This window comes from Salvelinus fontinalis, chromosome 8 (assembly GCF_029448725.1).
Source record: "Salvelinus fontinalis isolate EN_2023a chromosome 8, ASM2944872v1, whole genome shotgun sequence".
NCBI classification, from domain to species: Eukaryota; Metazoa; Chordata; class Actinopteri; order Salmoniformes; family Salmonidae; genus Salvelinus; species Salvelinus fontinalis.
Window position 1 is genome coordinate 11,871,138 of NC_074672.1, and position 27,509 is coordinate 11,898,646.

The window sequence follows — 27,509 nt, forward strand, 5'->3', positions numbered from 1 at the left end:
CCTCCCACCCAGACCCATGGAAACCCTTTTTTTCACAACCTGCCGATCACCTACTTACAGCGAGTTAGGTAGAGGGCATTAACTCTATGGGTTTTCTGAAGGGGAGAGGGGTAGAGTGTTAGGGGGATGAGGAGGAGGAGAGGAGGGGGTGAGGAGGAGGAGAGCCACAAAGTGACTCCAGCCCAGACAATTAGAACAATGGGTCGGGCCGGTAGGGGGCTAACTCGCTGCGTCACGCCTGGACGGTGGGGTATTTTGTCGGTTTAATGAATTGTCCGTCAGGCCGGGGCGGCATGGCAGGCGGCGCGGGGAGAGGCCAGCAGGGACCCAGACACTAAGTCGGTATTTATTACACTGCCTTTGTCACTAATTGAGCTAATTACCACTGACTCCTCAGCACTCCCACAATGACAGACCCCTTCACACCCCCTTACCCCAACCACACTACCTCTCCCACTGCCCTCTCACACCACTTCACACCCCCGCCATCCCTCCACCCATACCCCATCTCACGTGTGACATTTGTCCCCCAACCCAGCAGCCCCTCTACCACCGACTCCTCGGGCACTCCCACGATGACAGACCCTTCTATTCCTCTCTCCCTTCACCCTCCATCTCACTGACTCCTCAGCACTCCCACGATGACAGACCCCTTTACCCACCACCTCCCCTCAGGCAGTTTTCACCTCTCGCTCTCATTCTCTCACTCTCATTCACTCTCTCTCATTCTCTCTCTCTCTCAATCTCTCTCTCTCAGAGATGCATTTCTGAAATCTCTCTCTCTCATTCTCTCTCTCTCTTTCTCTCTCTCATTCTCTCTCTCTTTCTCTCTCTCTCGCTCTCTCTCTCTCTCAGTATCTCTCATTCTCTCTCTCTCTCTCTCTCTCTCTCTCTCTCTCTCTCTCTCTCTCTCTCTCATTCTCTCTCAGTATCTCTCAGTATCTCTCATTCTCTCTCAGTATCTCTCAGTATCTCTCTTGCTCTCTCATTCTCTCTATCGCTCTCTCCCTCATTCTTGCTCTCTCTTTCATTCTCTCTCATTCAATTCAATTAAATTTCAATTTAAGGGCTTTGTTGGCATGGGAAACATATGTTAACATTGCCTAAGCAAGTGAACTAGATAATAAACAAACGTGAAATAAACAATAAAAATTAACAGTAAGCATTACACTTACAAAAGTCCCAAAAGAATAAAGACATTCTCTCGCACTCATTCTCTCTCTCTTGTACTCCCAAATTCTCCTCACTTCATTCCAACGTGACCCTATGTTACCGTACTCTGCTGCTCTCCTCCTTCCCCTGTCTGTCTGTCTGTCCCTTCAGTAACACTGCCTGTGTTCCCATGGCTGGTCCTTTAGGGTGCGGGTGTGTGTTGTTGGACAGGACAGTTGAGTGTGTTTGGCGGGGCGCTCGGCCTGGCTGACCCTCTATCCCATTGCTGTGCTGCGGTGGGCTGGGTTAGGCTGGGGGAAACTATCAGGGTGCCTTCCAAGCTCTTGTGGTTAAGCTGAGGCCTGACTGCCAGGGAGCGTGGGGTGGAGGGGTTGGGGGGGACTGCAGTCTTTCATTATTTCTTCTATTGTTTCATAATTTTTTTCCGACATTAAGTAAATGAAGCAAAACATTTGGTGCTGTTTAAATCCTATTTAATAGTTAAGCTATGTGACCTGGTCTCCAGGATTTGGGATCCTTCTGTGGAGGGGAGTGGAGTTAGGGAGTAGATAGGCAGGGATGTATAGTTTGTGTGTGAGAGAGCTGATGCACTGCAGGATTTGATATTACAATAGGGGGATTTTAAAGTGTGTGTCTGCGAGTGTGTGTGTGTGTGTGTGTGTGTGTGTGTGTGTGTGTGTGTGTGTGTGTGTGTGTGTGTGTGTGTGTGTGTGTGTGTGTGTGTGTGTGTGTGTGTGTGTGTGTGCTGTCTGTGGGAAGGCTACTGCTGCGTTTTTTAAGTAATGGGATTAGTACTGGGACACCCAAGGATGGGCCTTTATTCTCACATATCATCTCAAGCACAGAAACTATATGACCAGCAATTGGCATCCATTGCCAAGGAGCAAAATACACAGATAGTGACATACAGGGGAGTCATGAACTGATTTCCATTCCAACTTAATTGAAAATATAAACTTTATTGTTCTATTATACAAAACAACGTAAAGCTAAATCTTTGAGGAACAAGATCTATAATTCTTTGTTTTACTCTTTCTCTCTATAACAGTATAAAACATCCACAGTAATAAATATTTTTGTATTTACATAAACCAGAATGGTAATATTCAGTGCATGACAAAAACAGGTGTAAAAGGGCAATTTTGCCACTTTTCAACATCACATTCATTATCACCAGCATCATACCAGTGTCGACATATGTGAAAACAGTGCATTTCTGAGATCCATGCTTAAGAAGAAATCTCCTAAAAAAATATTGTGACATCACAGGCTAGGATTAAAAGTAAGAAAAACAGTGATTTTCAAAACCTGCTATGAGTTTCAGGCCACGTCACCACGAATCTCGTAGTGTTTGAAAATCACTGTTTTAAAATGTTTTTAAAACTTTTGATGTCATCAGGTAGAACTTTTTCAACTCTATTAGTTTCTACAAAACGTAGGATATCGCCGTTTTAACATACATAGACATCGTTATTGTGCTGGAGATAGTGAAAATTAGGTTGAAAAGTGGATGGAATTGCCCTTTATTTGCAGGGAAGAAAGAAGAATGTTTCGCTAATTTTCGAACAAATTCTGTTTCCCACCCTCGACAAATCTGCGTAATCTTCATGAATGGAAATAAACAAAATAACAGTTCAATAAAATCATGATCTGACATGACTAATGATAGCATATCTTCTCTCCTTCCATCCATTGGATTATAACAGGTGCATAAATCATTCTTCCCTCAAATTGCAAGTAACTTCAGAATAAATATATATTTCTATATATATTATTTACATTTTGGTTTTCTGAGCTGATATACAATACATTTCCCTTTGTAGTGGCCTTATATTAAAGATGCACTATGCAGAAATCGCTCCGCCATTTCCTGGTTGCTAAAATTCTAATAGTTCACCTAATTTCAGTTTATGTGGCAAAGCAAGCAAGTATAGTGTAGAGAAACATTGTACCATGTAAACCGCTGTGAAATATATTTTACATAACCAAGATATTGTATTTTCAGCTGTTTGAAGCAGGTGTACAAACGCAACAGTAAAAGATGCAAAATATAATCACGGGAAGCAAAGAAATAGTGCACATAGAACAGCTCTACCACTTCTTAGACTTGCTTTCAATGAGGATGACATATCTATAACTCAAATGTCTATGTGGATTTGTTTGGGTCGCCCAAAAAGTGACATATTGCAGCTTTAAAGGTTTTCTACTCAATTGATGGTACACAGCTAGATGCAGGTCATATTGAATGGGAAAACCTATGTCTGTCCACTGTAAACTTGGACAGGAAGATATTGGATTATTTTACACACTTGTCACATGTTGCCACAGCAGGGCAATGTCTTTAGTCTTTGTCAACATAGGTATACCTCCTAGGCTAACAGAATAGGTTGCAAGGTTGACTCCAGGTATCACTATTTGGCACTGGTTCCCATTTTATGGACAGGGTTGCCATACTGCAGGTCTCACTATTTGGCAGTTCACCCCAGTTCTCTTGCAGTGCCCCTATCTCCTACACTAAAACATACATCTAGTTATACTCTCCAATATTCAGTGTATTGATACTACATTAAAACTATTCATACATATTATAATTTATTCCAGGCTGATATAACATTTTGTCTAACGGTTTTCTGTTATCCTACAACGTCCAGTCATTTAACGTCAGTTACCGTGGTGCAGTAAATCACTGTGGTAACTCCGGGTTGAGGTGTAGAAGATTCCAGAGAAATCTGAACAAAGAGGGCATGTGTGGTGAGTTCGACAGGGAATCATAACGGCTTGGTTTGCGTCCAGGGCCTAAGTACATAGCAATTAGGGGAGAGGACTGCACATGCCGAGAGATATACTTCACACTATTTTATGTGAGGAAAGTAGCTGTAGCAAAAGAACGGGGGGGAAACTGTGATGTTTAAAATAACCACCCTCTTGTTAAAGTTCTTCACCGGTTTATGAGAGACCATGCTTGTGTTTGTCCCGCCACAGAGACATCTGTCTGACATTGTCCAGTAACTTACTCCTGTCCCCTCCTCACATCTCTCTCCTCCTCTCCCATCACTCCTCTCTCCACTACCCACACTCCTCTCTCTTGCTGTAGAGGGAAGAGGTGAAGAGAACAGAGAGACGAACTGTATCTTGTAAGGTCAGAGAGGGCAAAAGCCTTAAATCGCAGCGTCTCTCTGACTAATTTTGTTTGCTTATTCCTTGCCACAATTCTATTTCCTGTTTAACTACTTCCTTTTACCTAAGCTGCCTCTGGTCTTGTTACTCGTGCTGGGAAGCCATAGAGAGGATTGGTTTCCATTCCATTCTACATGGTTGGATAGCTACAACATTTAAAAACCCAGTAAGCACACTTACATACTCTCACGTTACCACAGTGTCAGTAGCAAGCACACGTAAGCACACATGTTCACACACAACACACCCGCCCTCTTCCTACACCCTGTAGTCATAGTTGTGCTTTCCCTCTTCTTTCTTCCTCAAAAACATTGATTAAAATCTAGTGCTTTGATTAAAATCTAGTACTTTGATTCAAATCTAGTACTTTGATTCAAATCTAGTACTTCGATTCATATCTAGTACTTTGATTCATATCTAGTACTCCCGGTATTCACTTTTTTTCACCCTCCAATTGCCCCTTTATAGAGTTAGACCTTCCCTTATCTACCTCGCCAACCCACAGGACCCTACTCCTCTATCTACACACCACCTACCCAAAGAACCAGCTCATCTTCACCTCCCCATCCCTGTCCCCCTGGTTCACCCCTGATCAGAGGCACTGGTGTAACGTCTGTGTGCTGGTGCAGTTGAGGCAGCTGACATGGCAGCACCAGTGGAACGTACAGTGACACCTCTCAGTGACCTTCTCAGTCTGGGTCTTGAACCCTCTACCGCAACACAGGAGCTCACACCCGTCCAGCGCCGGAGACGAGCTGTTACAGTTCCTCTCAGAGGTACCGTGGGTACCCGTCTTGCCGTTGTAGGAGCAGAAGTTGGGCGACTTCTCGAAGTAGACCAGGTCTCTGGACGATGGGGGTTTGTGGGCGGGGTTCTCGGGTTCGAGATGACGTGGGTCGGCGCGGTGAGAGGCGCGGTTGGAGCCCTTGTTGGCGTAGACGACCCGGGAGGCTCCGTCGAAGCGGTCCTTCAGGAAGTCCCCCACGGTGCGGAAGCTGGGTAGACGCATCCAGCAGGTACGCACGACGCATGACCCTGACATGCCATGGCATTTACACTCCTGCCGCATCTCTGACGACACTGTCTGGGGAGAGAAGACAGGGGAGAGAGAAGACACAGGGGAGAGAGAGAAGACACAGGGGAGAGAGAAGACACAGGGGAGAGAGAGAAGACACAGGGGAGAGAGAGAAGACACAGGGGAGAGAGAGAAGACACAGGGGAGAGAGAGAAGACACAGGGGAGAGAGAGAAGACACAGGGGAGAGAGAAGACACAGGGGGGGAGAGAAGACACAGGGGGGAGAGAGAAGACACAGGGGGAGAGAGAAGACACAGGGGAGAGAGAGAAGACACAGGGGAGAGAGAGAAGACACAGGGGAGAGAGAGAAGACACAGGGGAGAGAGAGAAGACACAGGGGAGAGAGAAGACACAGGGAATTAGCAATGGAGAAAATAAAACATGGATGATGTGAACAGATAAGAACATTTTGAAAAACGGTGAAGAGCAAAGAAAATGTGGAAGAATGTGAAGAGAAGAAATGTGAAGGAAAACATGACTGGAATTCAGAATAATGGATTGATACAGGGGGATCCCTGAAAAGGAATGAACATAGCGTTTCATTATGTACTCTATCTATGAATCAACGGCCCCCTCACCATTCTCCCTGCCTCGTTGTTGTGTAGGTTGTTGAGGTATCGGAGATCCCTTCCTCTCTCGCTGGAGTCCACAAACTCCCGGCTGAACATCCGGCCAAAGTCCACGTTGTCACTGCAGCCGCCCCAGTGCCAGTCAGGGCCCCCAGGCCCCCGGCGACGGTAGTCACAGGTGCACGACTCAATGGCCCCCTCAGAGCAGGAGCGAGCCACCGCATGGGTCACCCCCGCACTCGTGATCGCAAACACAAATGCCGTCTCTCGGCAACCTGACACGTCAACAGCAGAAATTCTCTTTAGCCTATACAACCTTTTTTGGCAGTCAATAGTAATGCAACTATGTGCAATCTGGTCTGAATTATGATTTAAATGTCAGAATCTCAAGATATGTAAAGATAGGCTTTTATCTTCCCAAAGGGTCTACGAGAGAAACCAAGATTCCATGACATTCTTCGCCAAAAATGTCTACCGGTTGCCTTAGTGAGGAGGTCAGGAAGGACAACAGACAACTCACCGCGGTTGACGATTTTGCCAAATATTGCCGGGCTGTGGGTGGTCGGGCAGTTCCAGCGGCGGTTCCTGAACTGCCATTTGCACTCCTGGATGGCAGTATGCAGGCCGGCTGCGATAGCGTGGAGGATCCCCGGATTCTGGCGGATGAGGCGGCGCTGGCGACGGCTCAGCAGGGCCAAGCTAGGGTCCAGGACCAACTGGACATTCTTGGAGTTGGTGAGGAGGTTGGCAGAGGAGGCCACATTCACAATCCCCCTAGCAAAGAGGACGAGAAGACAGGGTGGAATCAGTTAGTTAGAGAGAAGCTCATACATTGGTTCTTTAATTATATCTATTGACTTTAAAACAATTAATTGGGTTCAAATGTATTTATTCATATAGGATTCGGTTAAAAATTGGATTACATATAAGAATTGGATCATGTAAACAGTTTAATTGGAATTTGAGTATCAGTCACAAGAAATAACAAGCAACTTCAATATATCTACAATCTACTTAATTGAAACTGATTATGGCTGCCATTATTGACTACATGACTGCCATATTGCATTGTCATCTACTATATTTATGGTTTCAGTTACGTTCCTAATTGGTGTCTCCTGCAAACCGTTAGCAATCAGAAAGACTCATCGTTATTAATTGACTAATCAGTGCCAGACGGTAGTGCGCGGTCGGTCCAGTCTATGGAACGTTATGATCCCCTATTCGGATAAATATTGCAATCCAATTTTCTTCTCTCTCGTTTTGTATTTTCCTTATTTATTTTCTTGGCATATTGTAGTGATAAGGATTGGTTTAGATGTCAGACAGACCCATATCAAACAAATAGCTTACCCCAGTGACTTTGCAAGGCTTTCCAAAATGTAACATTTATTTTTTATTTAACTAGGCAAGTCAGTTAAGAACAAATTCTTATTTTCAATGACAGCCTAGGAACTGCCTTGTTCAGGGGCAGAACGACAGATTTTTACCTTGTCAGCTCGGGAATTCGATCTAGCAATCTTTACGGTTACTTGCCCAACGCTCTAACCACTAGGCTAATTAATTATACTGAGGTCTGCGTTATCACTTTCATTATTAATTTAAGTATTATTTATGCAACTGTTATCTTTGCAGTGTAGGGATTATATGTATTTAATTTGACAGAATGCATATTATTCAATTGACATAAGCCTAATTAATTTATATTTGTCCACATAAGCTAGTGTAAGAAACTATTTTCACATTTTGGTTTGATAGTTTATAACAAATGTATGCAGACATTGGCATCCTACAGTGAATCCTATATAGAGTGGAATGTTGAGAATACGACATTGAATGGAACTGCTCTTTGCCATGAAATACATCCATTTTTTATTTATCCCACATTGGACAGAAAAATGTTGTCTCGCGTTCAAGCCACACTGTCAAAATGACCAGGGGGAGAGACAGAGGGAGACAGAAAGAGAGACGGGGAGAGAGGCTGACTTGAATAAATATGGGCTGCAACCGATCCCTAAATAAATGAAATCGTTATCATATTGAAACATAACACTTCCCTTTACATCAAATAATTTAATGGAGAAAGTGGGCCTTATTCATTTCGATTGAAAACCGGCTAGATCTATTTAATTAGTTGCTCGCTCTAATTGGGAAGTGGTATCCAAATACCTTCAAATATTAAATGGCTTGTGGTTGCTGCTTGATTTTCTACCAGAAACGAACTGAAATAATGAATCGGGTGCCAACAATAACACATGATTATTTCGAGCATAACAGGTCCATCAACTTTGCTTAAGTGTTAATTCAGTTGGAGAAGAGCACAGCATATTTCAGGCAATAAACCAATGTACCACTTTACTGGCTCCTTTGCTGCACCCTCCGTCGAAATGAGCAGGTCCTCAGGAGGCGCATTTAATTGAATGACTACATCACAAGTAAAGTCAACTACTCACCACCACCGGCCGCTATTGTTGACTGCTCCCGTGCCCGGGAGCGAGGAGACCAGCAGGATGCACGCGGCTTTCACCCCCAGAAGCAGTGTGAGGATCCTCATTGTGTCTTCAATTACAATGTGAAGAGAGAGCAGGCAAATGTCAAAGTTCCACATCTGAATTCCAGGCACTTTTTATACCTGGTTCTAATTATGATAACAATCCTATTTTTAAGCACAAATAAATCTGGCAGATGGAATAGGCATGTGTTCACCCCATGGCCCATAAATTAAACGATCATGAAAACAGGGCAGTTATTTTTACAATAAATAATTCGATTGCGTTCTCGTGTTACAGGAGTCACTCATTATAAAAGTTAGGCTACCGGGTTATTCATCTCTCCGATTGCCTGTCATTCTCCAACACAGGTTATCAAATTAGAGCAGGTAGCCTAACGCATCAAATTCCTACTCACCACACCACATTCCAAAGAGAGGGACTTGAGAGGTGAAAAAGCAACGAGGAGCCTGTTTTATAGCAATTGCCTGAAATGAATCTGGTGAGGAGACTCTCAGACAGAGGAAACAGGTTGCTAAATGAGTCCTCCTATGTAGTGGCTTTTCAGTCTAGGCTGCTGGACGCTGCTGCTGCTGTTCTCCTCACGTGCTCTCTCTGTCTATCTCTGCTCTGCACAGCAGCGCATTGAGCGCGTGGGACAGTCCGGAAGACTTGATCCCCTCCGTGAGTGATAGGCGACACATTCTTCTCTTATTGAGCACTACAAGAGGAATGAAAAAGGGATTTGCTGCTCTCATCTCCCTCTGTTTTTTTTCTGCCCCCCTTTTCAATAGGATTGGAAGGAGGGAAGTTAATTCTCTTCATAGGGCACAATGAATAAAGAAAACAAAACCGGACAGAACAGATGAGAAAGGAAAAAAATCCACCAGTGTAAATTGCACATATTACTGACGGAATCTCACGGTAATCAAAGAATCCATCGATTCCTTGGAAATGAGGGAATTTAATGCTGACTCATGCTCTGTCTTCCACATCCAGTTTGTCTTCCTGAATGAGGTCCCTCTCAAGTCAAAACACTGAGATGTGTGTGTCTGTGTGTGGAGATTTGCTGTGACTGTGAGTGCGCACAGTGTGGTGTTCTCCGGCTATTCTGTATGCAAGAGGCTGGTCGGTGGCACGGTACAGTACAGTTACAGCGGAATATGAACCATCTAAACGGCCTTTTTACCGCTGGTAGGATTACTCCCTTAACCGCGTCTCCTCCTTCTTTATCAAACTCTGTCGTATACATTCTCAATATGTTTTTAGTGGCTTGAACCATTTCTCTGCCTCTTCATTCCATCAGCTTAAACCATTTATTTGTCTTATTTTTTTGTTATTAAATAATGCCAACTTAGAGACCTACATTTTGTGCCCAATTAAAATATAAAACATATTTTGGGAGACTGTCTCACTCTTGCCGAACTTTGCGCACGCACACGCACGCACGCACACACACACACACACACACACACACACACACACACACACACACACACACACACACACACACACACAATCATCAAAAATAATGGCCTACATGATACATTCTCATGATTAATGAATGAGACCCAAGTTGATGAATCATGATGCTTCATCATATTGGGAAGAGGGTTTAGTTTAGAGAGGATGCTGTCGGCATTTGAATTATTCACATTTGAGATGATGAATCATATTTGAAAAGATTTAGGTTTGATAAATGTCACCCAAAAAGAAAAGCGAGGGAATTAGACGTAAATTAATTCCCAAAACATCTAGCGTGCAGACCTCCCTCAACGCATGGCTGGTGATCAGAGCAGCAGCCACACTGCGCCGTCTCCAACTCATCATCCACAGACTGTGGAGTATGAGCAAATATCCCCCATAGACCTAGGGCTGGGAATTACCAAGGAACTCAGATACGATATTATCACGATACTTTGGTGCAATATGATATGCATTGTAATTCTCACGATTCTCACGATTGTATATGTATTGCGATTCAATGTTCCAAACATATTGCTCACCATATGTCTGCTGCAGAGGGATAAGAGAGAGCCACGAGAAAACAAAAACAAGTTTTGATTAGTCATGGAAATAAAAGTGCTGAAAACAAATTGCCTTCCTATTTAAAAAGATGATGGAGAACATAAGCTATAAAGGAAAAATACTGGTATTTTGGTGCAGGTGTATTCACAGCCAACTAACGCAAAAATTATATTGGGATATTGTCAAAAAAGTATGAAATAGGGTCAAAAATCATATCCCGATATGTAACTATCGATTTTTCTCCCATCACCACATAAACCCAGACATAGAATTATTTGAAATCAGGCTACTTGATGTCCTTAGTCTATATTTGTTTTTCAATATGATTGGAGTGGATTTTTTTGTTTAGGTATAGGATCAGCCTACGCGTACATCATCCGTAATGGAATTATGGCATCTGATAATTAATGATCTTTCTCTCTATCTCATGGTTTAAAGACATGATAGCAGAAGGAAGTGACCTTTTGTCCAGCGGTTTTAATGAGTGCTATCCTACATCGATTATACTCCCGCTTCTTAAAGTTGCAGCTCAAACGGGCTTCCTGGGGCACTCATGCAACACCGAGAAGATTAGAGCCCCCAATCCGGATAAAGGGACGCCTTTTATATACAAATCAACTTCAAATCACTTTTTAAGCCACTTAGATATACACGCCAAGCTAGAATGCTAATGCACTTTTCATTGCCGGAGCTTAGGGAATAGAAGATTAAATGATGAATTGGTGTCACTATGCGAACCGGCGGCGTTTAAAGGGGATTTTAACTCAATTTTATGAAACTACATCACGCGTTTCCATGTTATAATTCCTTGTTCTTTGAAGGAGAACAGGGATTAACGGGAATTGATACTTTATCTGAACGCACCTGTTGATAAAATTACTATTTTTACTATAGGCACATGCAAAATAACTAATTTTGCGCATGATAGAATACACACTCAGAAAAAAACGTGCTATCTAGAACCTAAAGGGGTTATTCGGCTGTCCCCATAGTAGAACCATGTAGAACACTTTTGGGTTCGATGTTGAACCATTTCTACACAGGGTTTGACGTGGAACCAAAAAGGTTTCTACCTGGAACCAAAAAGGGTACTCCTATCTATGGGGACAGCCGAACAACCCTTTCGAACCACTTTTTTTCCTAAGAGTGTAGGCCTGTCTTTGTTCATTTTAACCTGTGGTCGGGATATCCCTGCACGGTCTCGTCATATCAACCATTCGAAACCTGCTGGGCGAGAACTTTATCAAGTCCTCAGTAGTATCTGGTGCGTTTGTCATTTTTGGGAAGCTACAGTCTCCAAAGGATGCATGTGAAAAATACCCATGTCTGGCACATACTTGTAAACGGCAAGATGCCAATCTTAAAAGGGCAGAGAGAAAACAATTGTGGTAGGCTATTGTGCAATACTTTTTCTAGGAAACTATATGCACTGTGACACCAGTTTATGAAAGAAATTGAAAACGGATGAAAACTTCTTCAAACTTTAAGAAATAAATAGTTCATTCAAACTTTGGGCTACTTATTGAAAATGCAATAAAACATCCTCATTATTCCCTTCTGTGTGGAACGTTTTATTTCCTCTGAAAAGAAGCAGATTGTTACGGAGTGAAGAAGTTGTTTCAAACACAATAATAAAGAACAGACGCGCTGATTGAGGTGGGAGGAAGACGGGGAACAGATGACTGTGTACCCAAGTATTGTTGGAGAGCCAAGAGGGAGCCGTGCGCCTGCCTGCTGCTGCTGCCCCAAGCTCCCTGTCGTAGGCCTACATTGGAACCAGCAGCAGCAACCAACCAACCCCCTCCCCCCAGCACTCTATAGTCAATTATATCCTGGACATATAGAATGTTTTTTCACTTGGGTTTCACCTGAATGCATGTTCGTTTTCTTTCAATAGTATCCAACAAAACAGGAAACATCCCTATCAGTGACGTTAAATGTGAATGCGTTTTCCATGATCTGTTCAGTGCAATCAGAAATCCCTCTCACAGTCGACCTGTGTTCATATAAGAGATGATGCCGAAGGTGATGATGGTAAGGAAAATGGTACCTGCGCGTAATATCTTTGGATACTGTGTTATAACACTGATTGACTATCGGTAAAATTCCCATAACTGTTAGTCAACTGTTGATTCTTTTTTTCATAAGGTCAATACTTTGAAAACAACCGCCTGCAACGGCATCTCCACTCCCTTCTTTTCTCTCCCCCTCCCCTTCACGTTCGCCCCAAACTATTCTGCTCCCTTTTTTCACTCCCCGTTCTGTTGGAGGCACATCGATAATCTACTCCACTCATCTTCTTTTCTTTGTTTTATCGATTGCCACACCAGTGTTTTAATGTCACGTCAAGAAAGACGCTTACCGACATGGATATATCACATCAATTCCGTTGGGACCAAGTCCTGATTTTGGCAGCGACACTTATGTCACCTGCAATCACGTAAGTAGCCGGAGAGTGATGAGAAGAAGAGAGAGTAGGCTACTGATGTCCGATGAGCATTCCTGAGAAAAACAAACAATCAAAGCGAAAATTTCAATCGGAAGAAGATTCTGTGTGGCTACTCCATGAGTCTTATCCAAATGTTGTATTTTAGTGAAATAACTTATATATTACAATGCGTGCATATATTACAATGCGTTGATGTTTCCGTTCAGCTCTGTCTCACTAACTGACTATTGCTGCTGCTGCTACTACCTCTGTCATCACGATTTCAAATGTTTTCTTGTTTCTGACCTGTAATTACGCGCGCGCGCACACGCACGCACGCACACACACACACACACACACACACACAAGCTAATCAGAACCAACAGTTGGAAGACTGCATGATTAAGGACATTATTATTAGGCTACTCCAGCTGTCAACTGGCACAGATGGTTGGTTGAGCAACAATGCCATCCATGTTTCTACTCCAGAAGATTTTGCACGACTGCTCTTTAGGCCTACTGTAATTTGTTCAGCTCAACCAAATAGCAAAGGTATGTAAATACCGTAGATAAGATGGTAAGCCTAGAGATGTAATCAACATTCTATGTCTTTACAACTTTTCCCTGAACTTAAGCTATATCTTAAGTCCTATGCGTTATATGTCTCAGCAAATACTATTCTCTGAATCTTCATTTCATTACATGACGCTTTCACTCTTAGATGAAGGGTCAGACCGGGCACTTCAGGGCCTCCTTCACAGATAGATATTGCTCTAGGACTTGATTGATGAACCCTTGGCCAACTCCTCTGTATCTCTCCCTCCCTCCTCAACACATGTATCCCCTCCTCAGTGTGCTGTGTAATGACATCCTGGGTCTGAAGGTGGCAGGAGATCCGGTTCTGACCCCTAACTCTGTATGTCTGCGGCTGGCGGGCCTGAGCAAGCGTCAGATTCGTCTGTGTGTGCAAAGCCCCGACGTGACGGCCTCTGCTCTGCAGGGCATCCAGGTCATAGAGATATAGTATACAATTCACAGCTTTTTTTAAAACAACATTTAACCATATTTCATCAGGGTCTAAATGAAAGATGACCAAGATGGCCATAATTTTAGTCATGCTACCAGGATACCAATTTCTATTCTAGTGTTGCGTTTCATTCTATGATGCAGGTGGCCCTCCACGAGTGCCAGCACCAGCTCAGAGACCAGCGGTGGAACTGTTCTGCTCTGGAGAGCCACAGCAAGCTTCCCCATCAGAGTGCCATCCTCAACAGAGGTGAGAGACACACAGAGAAGTGCAGCGAAAAAGGGTTGGGAATAGGGCCAGGAGTTGTTGGTGATTTGATCAGGAAAAACTCCAGACCCCAAACCCTGGTCAGGAGAATCTTTAGGCTCCAGGTAGGGATAGTAGACAAATGTATTGTTATGCTTATAGAATAAGAATAATGACAGGTTAATGAAGTTTTCCTGTGATATTTAGATTACACCCAGTATGACGACATCTTGACTATGATGTGTCTGTCTGTCCTTGTCCCCCAGGCTTCAGGGAGAGTGCCTTCTCTCTGTCCCTGCTGGCAGCGGGTGTGGCCCACTCTGTGGCTTCCGCCTGCAGCCTAGGCAAGCTCCGGGGCTGCGGCTGCGAGGCCAAGCGTCGCCTGGACGAAGATAAGATTCGCCTCAAACTCACCCAGCTGCAGCTGCAGACCCTCCAGAGGGGAGGAGCCAGAGTGGGCATGGGAGTGGGTGGGGGAGGAGGGGCACACCCCCAGGAGATCAGAGATGTGCCAGCCAGCCTGCGTTCTGGTTCTACCCACCCCTCCTCCCTCCTCAAGCCCCTACCAGAGGATCTCAGCCCCCTGCAGGAGACCTGGGAGTGGGGGGGCTGTAGCCATGACGCCCGCTTCGGGGAGAGATTCTCCAGGGATTGGTTGGACTCCCGGGGCTCCCCACGGGATATCCACGCCCGCATGAGGATCCACAACAACAGGGTTGGCCGACAGGTGAGCAGAGACTCAGACAGCGTCTTGTATATTTTGTATCGAGATGATAACTGCAGATAAGGGTCGGGCTCTCATTTGTTGAAGGTTTCCCAATGAAATTCATCAAGTTTTCTAACGTTCCTGGAATTGGATATTAAATTAGCTTAAAAATTATAAATTAAATATTTATAACAGATTTATAAATCTATAAGATACATGTATGAACCATTTTAAATACATTTATAATTGTTACCCTACTACATTGTAATCAAAGCCACTCTAGACTTGTATGGATAGTGACATGATTGTTTCCCACTGCACAGCTAGTGACTGACAACATGAAGAGGAAGTGTACATGCCACGGCACGTCAGGCAGCTGCCAGTTCAAGACCTGCTGGTATGTGTCCCCAGAGTTCAGACTGCTGGGGTCTCTGCTCAGGGACAAGTTCCTCTCCGCCATCTTCATTAACTCCCAGAACAAGAACAACGGGGTGTTCAACCCCCGGGTCGCAGCCGGGAATGGTGCCTCGAATGGGGTCAGGAACGGGGCCGAAGGGGGTACTGGGTCTGGGGGCGCGGGGAGCCCAAACAATGGGGGTCGGCGGAGGAGCGGTGTGTCACGTGAGCTGGTCTACTTTGAGAAGTCGCCAGACTTCTGTGATCAGGAGCCGTCCCTGGACTCTCTGGGTACTCAGGGCCGTATCTGCAACAAGACCAGCCACAGCATGGACAGCTGCGGGTCGCTGTGCTGCGGAAGGGGACACAACATCCTGAAGCAGACACGTAGTGAGAGGTGCCACTGTCGCTTCCACTGGTGCTGCTACGTGCTCTGTGAGGAGTGCAGAGTCACAGAGTGGGTCAACGTCTGCAAGTAGATAGGTATATGACCTGCCAAGGCTCCTGTAAGGACCCATCCAATAGGACGCAGCATGGCACTAGGATCCACCCATTGACTCTCCAGTGTACTACGCGCAAACCCACACAACCAAATCTTTCATTTGGTACATGGGTAGATGATCCACTTTATCTACTAAGGCCTGACACTTAGTTACTTACTGGTAATCCTCTTCATGCATTGGGACGCATGGGCATCCACAAGAGAGCCACTGTTTCTAGTCAGCAGGTTACTTGGTTAGCGTTCCCACAGGTTGAGGCCACACTCTTTCATGCCCTTCATAACAGTCCTTCTCCAGGTTTCTCCTGGACATATCCAGGACACAGGATGGCAAAATGAAAATCCACCCTTTAACTCAGTCCAATATACACACATCCACCCAACCAAACCTTTCATTTCAGACTCGGTGTTTGTTTTTCTATTTGCGTCGGCTAAAGTCTCCCACAGAATCTGTTTATCCCCCACTTCTCTCTCCTTTTTCTTTTTCCGTCATCTGGGATCTATTTTCCCTTTGTTGCCTGTCAAAATGCCAAGTCAGAGGTTGGAGACGAGGTGACTCATGTCATTTGTCTGTCTTTCCTCTGCCTGTTTAGATGCAGCCCTTTCAGCCATGGAAATCTGAATGTCCTGGACCCCATCTGGTGTTCTGTTCTGTTCTCCCCTGCTCTCTACTCGGGAACAAAGAACACCTCAGACAACAGAAACACATTATTATTTCAACTAAGTAATGCCCAGGCTAGTATCACAGTATACCGTTTTTTGTTTACATGGAAAAAATGTATATTAATGTTTGTGTGTGAACTTATTTAGCCTTCCTTGCTTGGCATATGCTGTGTGGGACCATTTTATGAGAGGAACATATGAGGCCCAATGACTGAATGTTGCTCTGCTCAGGATGGTGAAGTTGAGCTGAAGCTGTTGTAGTCAACAAAGCCTGAACACAACAGTGAGACGCTGGAAAACAGACATGCCATGAGTTCTGATATGGAGTGTGGTAAGGACCTCCAGAGGACGATTATACTCATTGGATATTTTGCACCTACGTCTCAAGACTACAGGGTTTGAATTCTTTAATTGCTGGTCCTCCATTACAAGAACCAGGATGAACTAACGAAACAGAACTAAAGAGAACCAGGCATGATGGTTCCTCAACGTGTTTCCATTACCAATGGAGACAGAACTAGAGTGACTAGGAATCTAGTGGGGACAGTTTGTTCTGCCCATTGATTTTCGTGGATCGACTGGGGAAGAAAATCCGTGTTTGAATCTTATTTGAAGCAATTTACCATTGATTTGATGGAATGCTGTCAATCCCTCTCCAAACTGAACTGCAGGTCATTTAGGTAATGCCTTAGAATTGTAACAGTCATTACCACAAACTGTATTATTGCTGTTTTTTTTGTTTTGTGATGTTGTTTTGTGAATCAATATAATTATTATGTCACAAATATGCCTATGCTTTTTTTTTTGCCGGCCGGAGTTCTCTCATTGCTCTCACAATGGAGAGGTTAGATGTTTGCATGCCTGAAACGTTCCAATGCTGTGGGGAAGAGTGTAAATGTGTGGGGAAGAGTGTACAAGTGTAGGGTTGGAGGTATAGGGCACAAGTCTATAGGTCTACTCTACACTCCACACAGCAGAGAGGTGGTGAGACTCATTTTATGGCCGCTTCCTTCATGCAGAGAGAGGTGGTTTTTATGGCAGCAGGGTATTGTTTCCTGAACGAATTACTTTTATTACTAGTGGAGAGAGTATTGAGGAGAGAGAGGGGCGATTATACCAGTCTCTCTGTGTTGTGTGTGTGTGTGAGCCTGGGATCATCTGTCCAGGGTTCACAGCCAAGGGAGACTCACTGCACAATGTGGTGCTGCTACTGAAGACACGCTGTCCCTGTCTGTCTAAGTCAGAGACAGACAAACAGAGAGACAGGGCTCTTGTGTGATTTACACACTCATCCCACATACCGTCCAGAGCCTGGCAAGATTAAAGATAAGAACATTCTTAGATCCACACATATGGGGGATACACAAACTTGATGGGATCCAGCTTGATCTTTGAGCGGTCCAGCTTGTCTTAGGCCTTCAATGGTCAATATTACTTTGTTCGTGTGAACATGAATCCACTGATTGAAACACCCTTTTGGTAGACTAAAAGTGACCGACTGTCCCAATATCTGGATCAAGCGCGCTCGCCCTGGTATTTAGTGAGAGAATAGGAGAGAAGGGGACACTAAGAGGGACTGCTATGGGATTGGAATGATAAGGGATAACTTGATCTCTGGTTTGCATTTCTTCATTCCTATATCATTTCACCCTGGAGCTGCTGCTGCTGTTGCGAAGGGGAATTTCCTGTCACCGTTTCTCCCCATGTGTGAGACAGAGGTTGGACAGCCCTGGATCGCTTTGTCGTCTCTTTTTCTCCCTCTGTCTGTGTCAGTCTCTCAGTCTCTGTCTCACTCGCTCCCTCTCCCACTCCTTCTTCTTCTCCTCTCTCCTTCTCTCCTCCTTCTCTCCTCTCTCTGTCTCCCTGTCTCCCTTTCTTCTCTATGCCCGCTCTCTGTTTCCCTCTCTCCTCTATCGCCCTCTCGCTTGCCCAATGGTGTGAAGTAAAAGTACTACTTAAGTAGTTTTTTGGGGTTATCTGTACTTTATATGTACTTTACTATTTATATTTTTGACAACTTTTACTTCACTACATTCCTAAGGAAAATAATGTACTTTTTACTCCATACATTTTCCCTGGCACCCAAAAGTACTCATTATATTTTCAAAATGGTTCAATTCAAGCACTTTTCAAGAGTGCCGCTGATCTGACGGACTCACTAACACACCTGATTCATTTGTAAATGATGTCTGAGTGTTGGAGTGTGCCCCTGGCTATACATACATTTAAAAAATAAGAAAATGGTGCCTTAATATAAGGATTTCTTTATTATTTATACTTTTACTTTTGATACTTAAGTATATTTGAGCAATTACATTTACTTGTGATACTTAACTATATTTAAAACCAAATACTTTTAGACTTTTACTCAAGTAGTATTTTACTGGGTGACTTTCACTGTTACTTGAGTAATTTTCTATTAAGGTATCATTACTTTTACTCAAGTATGACAATTGGGTACTTTTTCCACCGGTGCGCTCGCCTACTCCCGCCCCCTTTCTTTCCCAGTCTCCCACCATGGCTGCAGTCTGCAGACACTGACACATGCACGGCAACACACTGCCTGCCCCTATAGTAATGACAACCAGACCCAGCTGAATTAAAGGGAGAGCGAAGCGGGGAAGTTAGGAAAGATAAAAGTCCTCAACATTGACTGACAGGATGATTACACTGTATGTTTAACAGAAGATGATTCAATATGTTTAGCTAGATTGAAAGAAAGCCTAGATAGATGCATACATACAAACATGAAGGCAAACTCTGCAAGAGAGGGAGAGAGCAAGAGAGAGGATTTATAAAGCATATTCTGTATAAATACATGGCTCAAAACATCTGCTTCTCTACTGACTCCCCTTTCGTTTTTGATGTGGGACATGCAGTGAGAGAGTCAGGCAGAGGGAGAAAACACAAGGAGCCTGCTACCCAGAACATCAAAGCTCTCTGCTCCTCTGCCCTCAACATGCAAGCCCTCATTAGTTCTGCAAGCACAACCAACCTGACTTGTGATTGTGTTTGCTGGGGTGCACTCTGGCAAACACTTCAGAGGAATAGTAGGCTCCTTTAAATTATAACTCCAACCCCCCCCACCACCCCTAGTCGGTCCCTACCCGTTGTACAGTAACCCCCCTATAACCCCCTCTGCGCTCCCAACACACACAAACACACACAACTGCACACTCCCCCTACATCCACTCCTCCCCGTAGTCTGGTGTGCAGCTGCTAACATCTGCTTCACTCTTTTTTTGTTGTTGCTTTAACCGCTGAACAAACACACGTAACATGTATAGAGACACTAGCAGACAGACGTACTGTACAGAGAGACACACTGGTTTATCAACATGGAAATAACTCACTCAATTAGTGTATATTGTAGGCCTTTACTGTATGTCTACTCAAAGCTAAGGATTAGGATGTCAAATCAATCATTTTGACAGACCGGTGACTTATCTATGATGGTTTGAGTACTGGGTCTTTGAACTCATATTTGAATCTGAGCACATACAGCCTCACATGCAGGCCTGTACAAACCATATAACCCACGTGGAGCAGTTCGCGCTTCAAAGAAGGTTCGTCTACAAAGTCATTTAAGGCTTGCTATGGCATTGCTTTTTGATGTGTTTGGTCTGGTATACATGTAATAAATAGAAAATCCTGACTAATGTGTTTTAGCATTGTTTGATCCATGATGATTCAACACAATTTAACAAAATCAAAATGAGAGTGATTCAGTGTAGCCTAAATGCTGCTTCTTCTCAGCTCATTGTCTCTACCACACTAACTCTGCCAAGAAGTATGCTTTGGCATCGTTTTAACAGTTCCCCACTTACTTATTTATTAAGGCGTTTCCAGGTTGAATAATTCATATAGGCTATGCTTGCCCCTAGTCAACATGTTTTACTCTCTAGTCTTTTATAATATATATATTTAAAAAACTGTTGGCTATTTTGTTTCGAATCTCTAAACACACAAACAAAATTGACAGGCATTAATTGCGTTATTGTACAGTAACAGAGCTACTTGTAATCTATGTAGGGTATTTATCATAGGACAACCAAACAAACCACACAAAAACTGTGTCAACTCAAACCCTAACCAGGGTTGATGTTATTTAAGTTTCAACTCAGAAGGCTATATAAAGAGCAATCAATTAATTACAAACACCCCATAAAAAAAACAAATAGATAATTTCCAATTAAAACAGAATGGACTCCCAGGCGCCTCCAACTGAAAATGGTATCACTCAGACGTATTGGCAGTGACGGGGCGCGTGATCGGCCCATGAAGTGATGGAGAGGTGTACTTGGTGAGCTCATCATCGCGAGACTTAAGGAGCAACCTGTCTTTCTTTGCGACTTCTCGCGAGAGACAAACTGCACTGCCCGAATCCAGCTGGTACGTCTAAAAGAGGTAAGTGCGGATGAGATGGACATTAGAAAATGATGGATAACGTAAAACTGTAGAGATACAAGAATGCGGCATCGTGTCATGCCATTACAGAAATAAAAGGACTAGGTGTTTGTAGGGATTCTAGTGAATTAACGGCGTTCATACAGGCCACCTAAGCATCGCTTGTAGTCGTGACTGGAGGAGATAAGGTGAAAATCATAATTTGCCCATGGATGGAAATAAGAGTTGCCATGGTATTTGTGATATTTACAGCGTGTCAACATATTATATTTACCAATACTATTTAATTGAACCGGCATGTCGTGGTGCCAAATGTGCTGCAAAGATACAGGGTGTTCCAATCCACACACACAGGCGCACTGAGGTTGCTATACCATCATTGCGAGTGCTCTTGCACAACGACGGATGTGCTTCATAGTAGCATATGTGGTCACTGCGATGCAGTGATTGAAAAAAATCACTTCATGAACACATTCATCCACGTATTTTTAAGGTATTTCAATATTTTTTTACTCAGAACAGAAGACAGTTGTTATAATGCACATGTCAGAACGAATTGATGATCCTTGCTTTAGGGCTGTTATAACAAGTACAGAGGGCATATTGCTGCTACCGTGGCACATACATATTTATGTAGATTAGGGAACATATTTCAATATATAGATTAGAACTGCTATAAACTACATAAACCCATCTCAACAAAGGATTGCAGTAGGTAGTAGGCCTACACCACAGCAGCTCTTCTCACCAGTGTGCGGTCTTCCAGCCTACAGGCCTTGAGTCAGGTCAGCTTCCTCGGCCGCCTGTGGAGGTGTGAAGGAGACTTTATTGGTTTGCCTCTGAAGTGGTTTGGAGCTGTTACGAGGTGTTAATGGCCTGAGTAGTGGTTGAAGTGCTACTGAGTGTCCTGCATGTCTCTGTGGTTCTGACTCTGTGAATCTACTAGTGCACTGCCTGTTTAGCCGCTGGCTTGTCATTTAGGCTATGGGGGAATTTGCCTATTCCTGGGCCTCAGAGTTGTTCCTAAACTTGTGATTTGACCGGGCCTCCAGACTTTTGAATTGGTCAGGTCAGGTAGTCAGGAAAACTCTGGGCCCTAGGCCCATTAGTTCTCTGTTAATGGTATGTTACTCTGGACCAGTTTTTCTTGGTTAAGTTACAAGGTCAGGAAAACTCTGGGCCCTGACATCCAGCTGCCCATCAGCTCTGTAGCAGTGAGTTGAGGTCCGACCATCCATCCAGCCAGCCAGCCGCCAGCCGGTCAACCAGCCAGCCAGTCACCATGGGGAACATCTTTGGCAACCTGCTGAAGAGCCTGTTAGGGAAGAAGGAGATGAGGATCCTGATGGTGGGGCTGGACGCTGCAGGGAAGACCACCATCCTATACAAACTGAAGCTGGGAGAGATAGTCACCACCATCCCCACTATCGGTATGGAAAGTCTCACAGTCTAACCACGAAGCACATTGGCTATAAAGGATTAGAACAAAAATAAACGCCACATCATTTTGACATTTTGACTCATCCTTAATCATCACACACCTACAACTGTTGATAAGGCATTTATAACACACAGACGGCTCTTTATGAGCGGTTTATAACACCGACAGCTGTTCAAAAGACATTCATAACACTCATTTCCTTTTCCCCTGCTCAGGGTTTAACGTGGAGACGGTTGAGTATAAGAACATCAGTTTCACGGTGTGGGACGTGGGTGGCCAGGACAAGATCAGGCCTCTGTGGAGACACTACTTCCAGAACACACAGGGTAAGTATAGTGGGAGCTAACAAGCTTTAGCTCAGCGGGCTAACACTCTTGTGTAAGCTGAGCAGGAGGGCTCTGGCTCTTAACTGGTCTGTGACTGTGTAATGGAGGCGGTACAATGAACCACGCTCATGTGATGAGTAACCTTGCCTGAGACCTGAAAAACGTACATTAGCTCCCCAGGCTGCTAATGCCTAGGCTTTAGCTCAGTGTGCTAACTCAGTCTTGTGACATGCAGGAGCCCTGTGTCAGAACCCTGGTTGGTGACACTATAGGGAAAGGGGTATGCAAATCTTACCCTACGAGGTCCGGAGTACTGCTGGTTTTCTGTTCTATCTGATAAATAATTGCAAATGTGATGGGGGTCAGTGTGCTGCCAACAGCTGAGCTTCCTCCGCTGACCGACTGCCCCGTACCGGGCTCGAACCTGTGATCCTCTGCTTCTCAACACACGTGACCGTCCTCATTGACAACGTTCCAACCGTATGAGCTATACAAAATGTACCAATTGGATGGCTCCATTGGTGATATGTCAAACTAGCTGTGGAGTGAGCTTACGGTATGTTCTCTTACACACACACCAGGTGTCCCAGGTATACTTTAGTCCCTGATTGGAAGAATGATAAACATGTCTGCGGAGCTGTCTTCAAGGTCCAGATTTGAATTTGAGGGCTATAGGGCCTTGCTGGGACAAAGACTGCCCCTACAGGCCTATGATACATCTGGCACCATGATGTCACCCCTGACACCTGAAGCTATTGGGCTGACTCACACACTCTAGATATAGACATTTGCATACCGCATCAAGCACGTGTCCTTAACATTTAAATAATTTTACTCGTTTTGTGTTAGGATTGTTATGTTTTTCTATACCATGCTCCAGTTGGAAGATGAGCCTGTTCATTCTGAAAGAAGGGCATGCCTAGAGACAGAAAAAAACAGTGTCATTAGTGGGTTTGTATAGTTTAATGACAAGCATGTCGTGCTTCCTGACGAATGAGTCCTGTTGTGGTTCCAGGTTTGATCTTTGTGGTGAACAGTGTTCGGGTAGAGGGTATCTATCAAGGTTTGTCATGGTTACAGGGCTGCTCTTTCTGGCAGACACAGTAACAAAGTTTGTTGTGGTTCCAGGTTTGATCTTTGTGGTGGATAGTAACGACCGTGAGCGGGTGAACGAGGCTCGGGAGGAGCTGATGAGGATGCTGGCTGAGGACGAGCTACGAGACGCCGTGCTTCTCATCTTCGCTAATAAACAGGTATGGACAATTGCTGTAGCCTCACTCAATTCATATTTTTCTCTGCTGCCTCATGTGCTTTTCATCGCTAACTATCATTCTGTCTACCCGGGATTTCCTTACGCCTATAATCTCTCTCTCTCATGTGCTTTTCTCCACTCCTATCCTTCCGACCTTACCTCACGTCCTGTGTAGGACCTGCCCAATGCCATGAACGCAGCAGAGATCACAGACAAGCTGGGGCTCCACTCCCTACGTCACCGCAACTGGTACATACAGGCCACCTGCGCCACCAGCGGAGACGGTCTATACGAGGGCCTCGACTGGCTGGCCAATCAGCTGAAGAACAAGAAGTGAGTGGACCATTCAGAGGAGAGTGAAGAGAAACCTTAGTGTCAGCTCTTGAAACAGGAAGTGGTAGTTGGTTGTAGTTGATCCATTAAGTGAAAAATCCTGACATGGTGGAAGTGAAATGTGATTGGTATGTACTGTAGGAAGGAGGCTTAAACTGTACCATTCCTTGAGGACATTTTCAACCTGATGTCAATTATTAAAAACAGTTATCACCTTTCAGACATGTGCCATCAATGTCAATACATGACATTTCATACACAATTATTAACCACCTATTAATAAGCATCCCGTTTTTAGAAACACTATTTATTAATTAATTAATTAATACATTATTTATTAATTTATGTAATTTCACTTATACATCAGAGTGGATACTAGCAATGTTAGTTGGTTTTGGAACACAGTATTATGCATGGCCATACAGTAAAAGATCTCTCGGAAATGAAGTTTGGAATTGTATCTGTCTAATGTTATCTATTTAGCCAGTCTTCTGACAGTATTCTCCTTTTACACTAAAATTGCTACTGCTGGTTGGAGCAATGCAGTAATGGTAGATATTAATGGACAGTGACATAGGTTTGTGTAAAACACATCCAATATGCAAGAGCATGCTTTTTCTATGTCAACTGTATATTACACATTTTACTTAACAAGTACAAACATATACCTAAAAAAATATACCTGAAATATACCTGACGGAATCATCGTGGTTGATATGTTCAATTGTAGTTATCAGGATTTGTGTATGGACTGATGTATATCGATATAAAGATGGAATCCGCATTAGGGGATAGAGCGCCACTGTTCCCCCCCAGCGCCTTTGTTATTGTTTTGGTTTTGTTGACTAAATGTAGGTGAGGAGAACCCAAACAGAGGTGAACAACTTGGTAAAAAAAAAAAGTGTAGTACATTTTCTTCTGTTCTATCGTGTGTGCAATGCTGTCAGGGGGGGGGGGGGGCAGTGTTCATTGTTTGCAGTAACTTCTTTGTTGTTGTAATATCCCAAATGGACTCAAAGGATTCCAGCTTTAACATTACAGCTTGTGTATTACATTTCCCACATTGAGTTTAGTTTGGTGCAGCAGTTGTTTTTGTGGCCTTATTATCGCTAGTGTTGAAAATCCTTTATTCTGATGATGGTTTTGTGTGTAAAGTTTAACATCAAGTGGGACCACAGTTGTGGCAAAATGTATCAATTCACGTCTTGATTTTTCCCTCCTTTAACTCAGTTGAGTCTGTGCAAGATATAAAAAAAAGTCATGTTATATTACTGTAACAATGTAATTACTCAACATTCCAGTTAATAATGTGTATTCAAAATAATTGAAACAGGGTTTATTTATTGATGTTACCAGACAAAAAAAAGTTTGACGATTAAATCCTAGTTAAGAGTACATAGGTATTGATGAGGATGTGTCCTTAAGAGTACATAGGTATTGATGAGGATGTGTCCTTAAGAGTACATATGTATTGATGAGGATGTGTCCAGTGATACCTGTTAACTGCACTGGTAAGTCAATAAAAAATACCTACATTCTTTCATTAGATTCCATGTCTTCAGATTGTTAGGACTCTTCTTGAGTTTTGGGATGTGTGTGAAATATTTTCACAGCTTGGCCCGCAATTTAGTTTTGCGATTCAGAGGTCCATATTGGCACCATCCCCAGCCCTTGCGCTATCCCCGCAACAGCCCTGTGTCTCCAGCCCTCCAGCTTCCATCCTACTCCACCCCAGCTCTAGCACTGGTCCCCACCCTAGCCCCAGGCCCAATCTGCCCCTCCATCCCCAGCCCTGTGTCTCCAGGGGTGTGACAGCAGTATGTGAGTCAGATAGAGCTGCTCCCTGGGCCCCCGGGGCCCCCTGCTGGCCTGCCACAATAGCGGCTCCAGAGTGGGTGCCATATCTGGGATTCTCTTCCGTAACCGGGACACCCCTCGCCCAGGGCACAGACACACTGGCAGCAGCCCCACAATCAATTCATCAATCTGTTGAAGGGACTGGCTACCAGGCGGGATGCAAAGGCCATGCAGAGGACTGGGGAGTGGAATATCAACCTGCCCCCACACACGACCTGGCCCCGGACAGACAGTCAGAAAGGCTAGGGCCACTAGGGATGATGATGATACTCTGGTGAAGAATCTGAGGAGGTCTGGCGACAGCAGCCAAATCCACCAGAACTGGGTCAATCATGGAGCCATCATCGTACTCTGTCATGGAGCCATCCCACTCACAGTAGTCTGTCTATAACAATAGTCTGTAGACTGTTGATGGAACATCAGATCACAGATTCAGGACTGGCTGACACATGTAGACACCTAAATACTGTATTCACTGTTCTTTCCCATGCTTTTATCTGCTTCCGATTTAAGAGTTGACACTAGGAGTTGAAAGGTCAGAAAAACTAGAAAGTAATAGTAATTGAATATTGTGTTCTTATGCAACACCATTATAATAGTTAGAGATGGGGATGGATTTTGTGTATGTTTTTACATTAAAGGCTAAATGTGAAGGCCTATTACACGCTAAACGTGCAACATTTGCTCAGTGTTCAGCTAATGAACTTCTGTGGCAGACAACTCAGAGCCATGGCCTCTGTCTCCCCCTGCGGCATATAAAGAGTATGACATGGAATCACAAAAAAGCCAGGGGATGTATGCACATAAATTAGGTACTGCCTAAGTACCCGATTACAACCCGAGTTGAGCACCCGAGTGGCGCAGCGGTCTCAATGCACTGCATCTCAGTGCTAGATGCGTCACTACAGACCCTGGTTTTATTCCAGGCTGTATCTCACAACCAACAGTGATTGGAAGTCCTGTAGGGTAGCGGACAAATTGTCCCAGCGTCGCCGGTGTAGGCCGTCCTTGTAAATAATAATTTGTTCTTAACTGACTTGCCTAGTTAAATAAAGGTTAAATAAAATAAATAAAGACCATGGCAGTTTGAACCCGTTGCATGGCACAATACTTGGCTGTGTCAACACACAGTTAGTGCAGGCAATAGGGTTTAGCCTACTATTGTACACTATTCTCCCTATTATAATTATATATACTGTACACTAATCTTCCAACATTACCATGGGTTAAAGAATGGGGACATTTTCAGAATGAATCAAACCACCGTTTTCTTTCTTTCGTGAGTAAAGGCTCTCCAAACCTGTTTTTTATGATTCATAAATACTTTCCTAACCCTAAATAATCTATAAAATTGGAGTATTTTTAAATCTACCAATTGGTGCTGAAACGGTGACGGATATGCATATATTTAGAAGG

At 44.0% G+C, this 27,509-nt stretch overlaps 3 protein-coding genes across 6 annotated transcripts; 2 read left to right on the plus strand and 1 right to left on the minus strand.

The window, feature by feature from the left end:
* Nucleotides 1-2,112: 2,112 nt before the first annotated feature.
* wnt1 (wingless-type MMTV integration site family, member 1) lies at nucleotides 2,113-9,587 on the minus strand. The gene is made up of 5 exons (XM_055931064.1): nucleotides 8,903-9,587; nucleotides 8,449-8,554; nucleotides 6,516-6,769; nucleotides 6,005-6,270; nucleotides 2,113-5,434 (listed from the first exon to the last, which is right to left on the minus strand). Exons 1-5 carry the CDS (start codon nucleotides 8,910-8,912, stop codon nucleotides 4,943-4,945), a joined length of 1,128 nt encoding a protein of 375 aa, XP_055787039.1. The 5' UTR covers nucleotides 8,913-9,587; the 3' UTR covers nucleotides 2,113-4,942.
* Nucleotides 9,588-12,352: 2,765 nt separating this feature from the next.
* wnt10b (wingless-type MMTV integration site family, member 10b) lies at nucleotides 12,353-16,499 on the plus strand. The gene is made up of 5 exons (XM_055931066.1): nucleotides 12,353-12,952; nucleotides 13,793-13,949; nucleotides 14,111-14,216; nucleotides 14,480-14,940; nucleotides 15,243-16,499. Exons 1-5 carry the CDS (start codon nucleotides 12,879-12,881, stop codon nucleotides 15,792-15,794), a joined length of 1,350 nt encoding a protein of 449 aa, XP_055787041.1. The 5' UTR covers nucleotides 12,353-12,878; the 3' UTR covers nucleotides 15,795-16,499.
* A 4,283-nt stretch (nucleotides 16,500-20,782) lies between these two features.
* Nucleotides 20,783-25,779, plus strand: arf3a (ADP-ribosylation factor 3a). 4 transcript variants are annotated; one of them, XM_055931068.1, is made up of 5 exons: nucleotides 20,783-20,884; nucleotides 22,089-22,314; nucleotides 22,541-22,651; nucleotides 23,780-23,904; nucleotides 24,079-25,779. In XM_055931068.1, exons 2-5 carry the CDS (start codon nucleotides 22,167-22,169, stop codon nucleotides 24,238-24,240), a joined length of 546 nt encoding a protein of 181 aa, XP_055787043.1. In that variant the 5' UTR covers nucleotides 20,783-20,884; nucleotides 22,089-22,166; the 3' UTR covers nucleotides 24,241-25,779. The 4 variants fall into 4 exon arrangements, with proteins under 4 accessions (XP_055787043.1, XP_055787045.1, XP_055787042.1 ...); XM_055931067.1 differs by having other exon boundaries at nucleotides 20,784-20,884; nucleotides 22,026-22,314; XM_055931069.1 differs by having other exon boundaries at nucleotides 20,809-20,884; nucleotides 22,041-22,314.
* The last annotated feature ends 1,730 nt before the right edge of the window (nucleotides 25,780-27,509 follow it).

Bases quoted from the DNA above. Each gene is read 5' to 3' on its own strand.
- arf3a (XM_055931068.1), top strand. From the start codon at position 22,167: ATGGGGAACATCTTTGGCAACCTGCTGAAGAGCCTGTTAGGGAAGAAG. The intron at 22,315-22,540 runs GTATGGAAAGTC...TCCCCTGCTCAG, and splicing joins CACCACCATCCCCACTATCG to GGTTTAACGTGGAGACGGTT. The intron at 22,652-23,779 runs GTAAGTATAGTG...TTGTGGTTCCAG, and splicing joins CTACTTCCAGAACACACAGG to GTTTGATCTTTGTGGTGGAT.
- wnt1 (XM_055931064.1), bottom strand. The intron at 6,271-6,515 runs GTGAGTTGTCTG...TTGACGTGTCAG, and splicing joins TGGCAAAATCGTCAACCGCG to GTTGCCGAGAGACGGCATTT. The intron at 5,435-6,004 runs GTGAGGGGGCCG...TTCTCTCCCCAG, and splicing joins ACAACGAGGCAGGGAGAATG to ACAGTGTCGTCAGAGATGCG.
- wnt10b (XM_055931066.1), top strand. From the start codon at position 12,879: ATGGATATATCACATCAATTCCGTTGGGACCAAGTCCTGATTTTGGCA. The intron at 12,953-13,792 runs GTAAGTAGCCGG...TCCCCTCCTCAG, and splicing joins CTTATGTCACCTGCAATCAC to TGTGCTGTGTAATGACATCC. The intron at 14,941-15,242 runs GTGAGCAGAGAC...CCCACTGCACAG, and splicing joins ACAACAGGGTTGGCCGACAG to CTAGTGACTGACAACATGAA.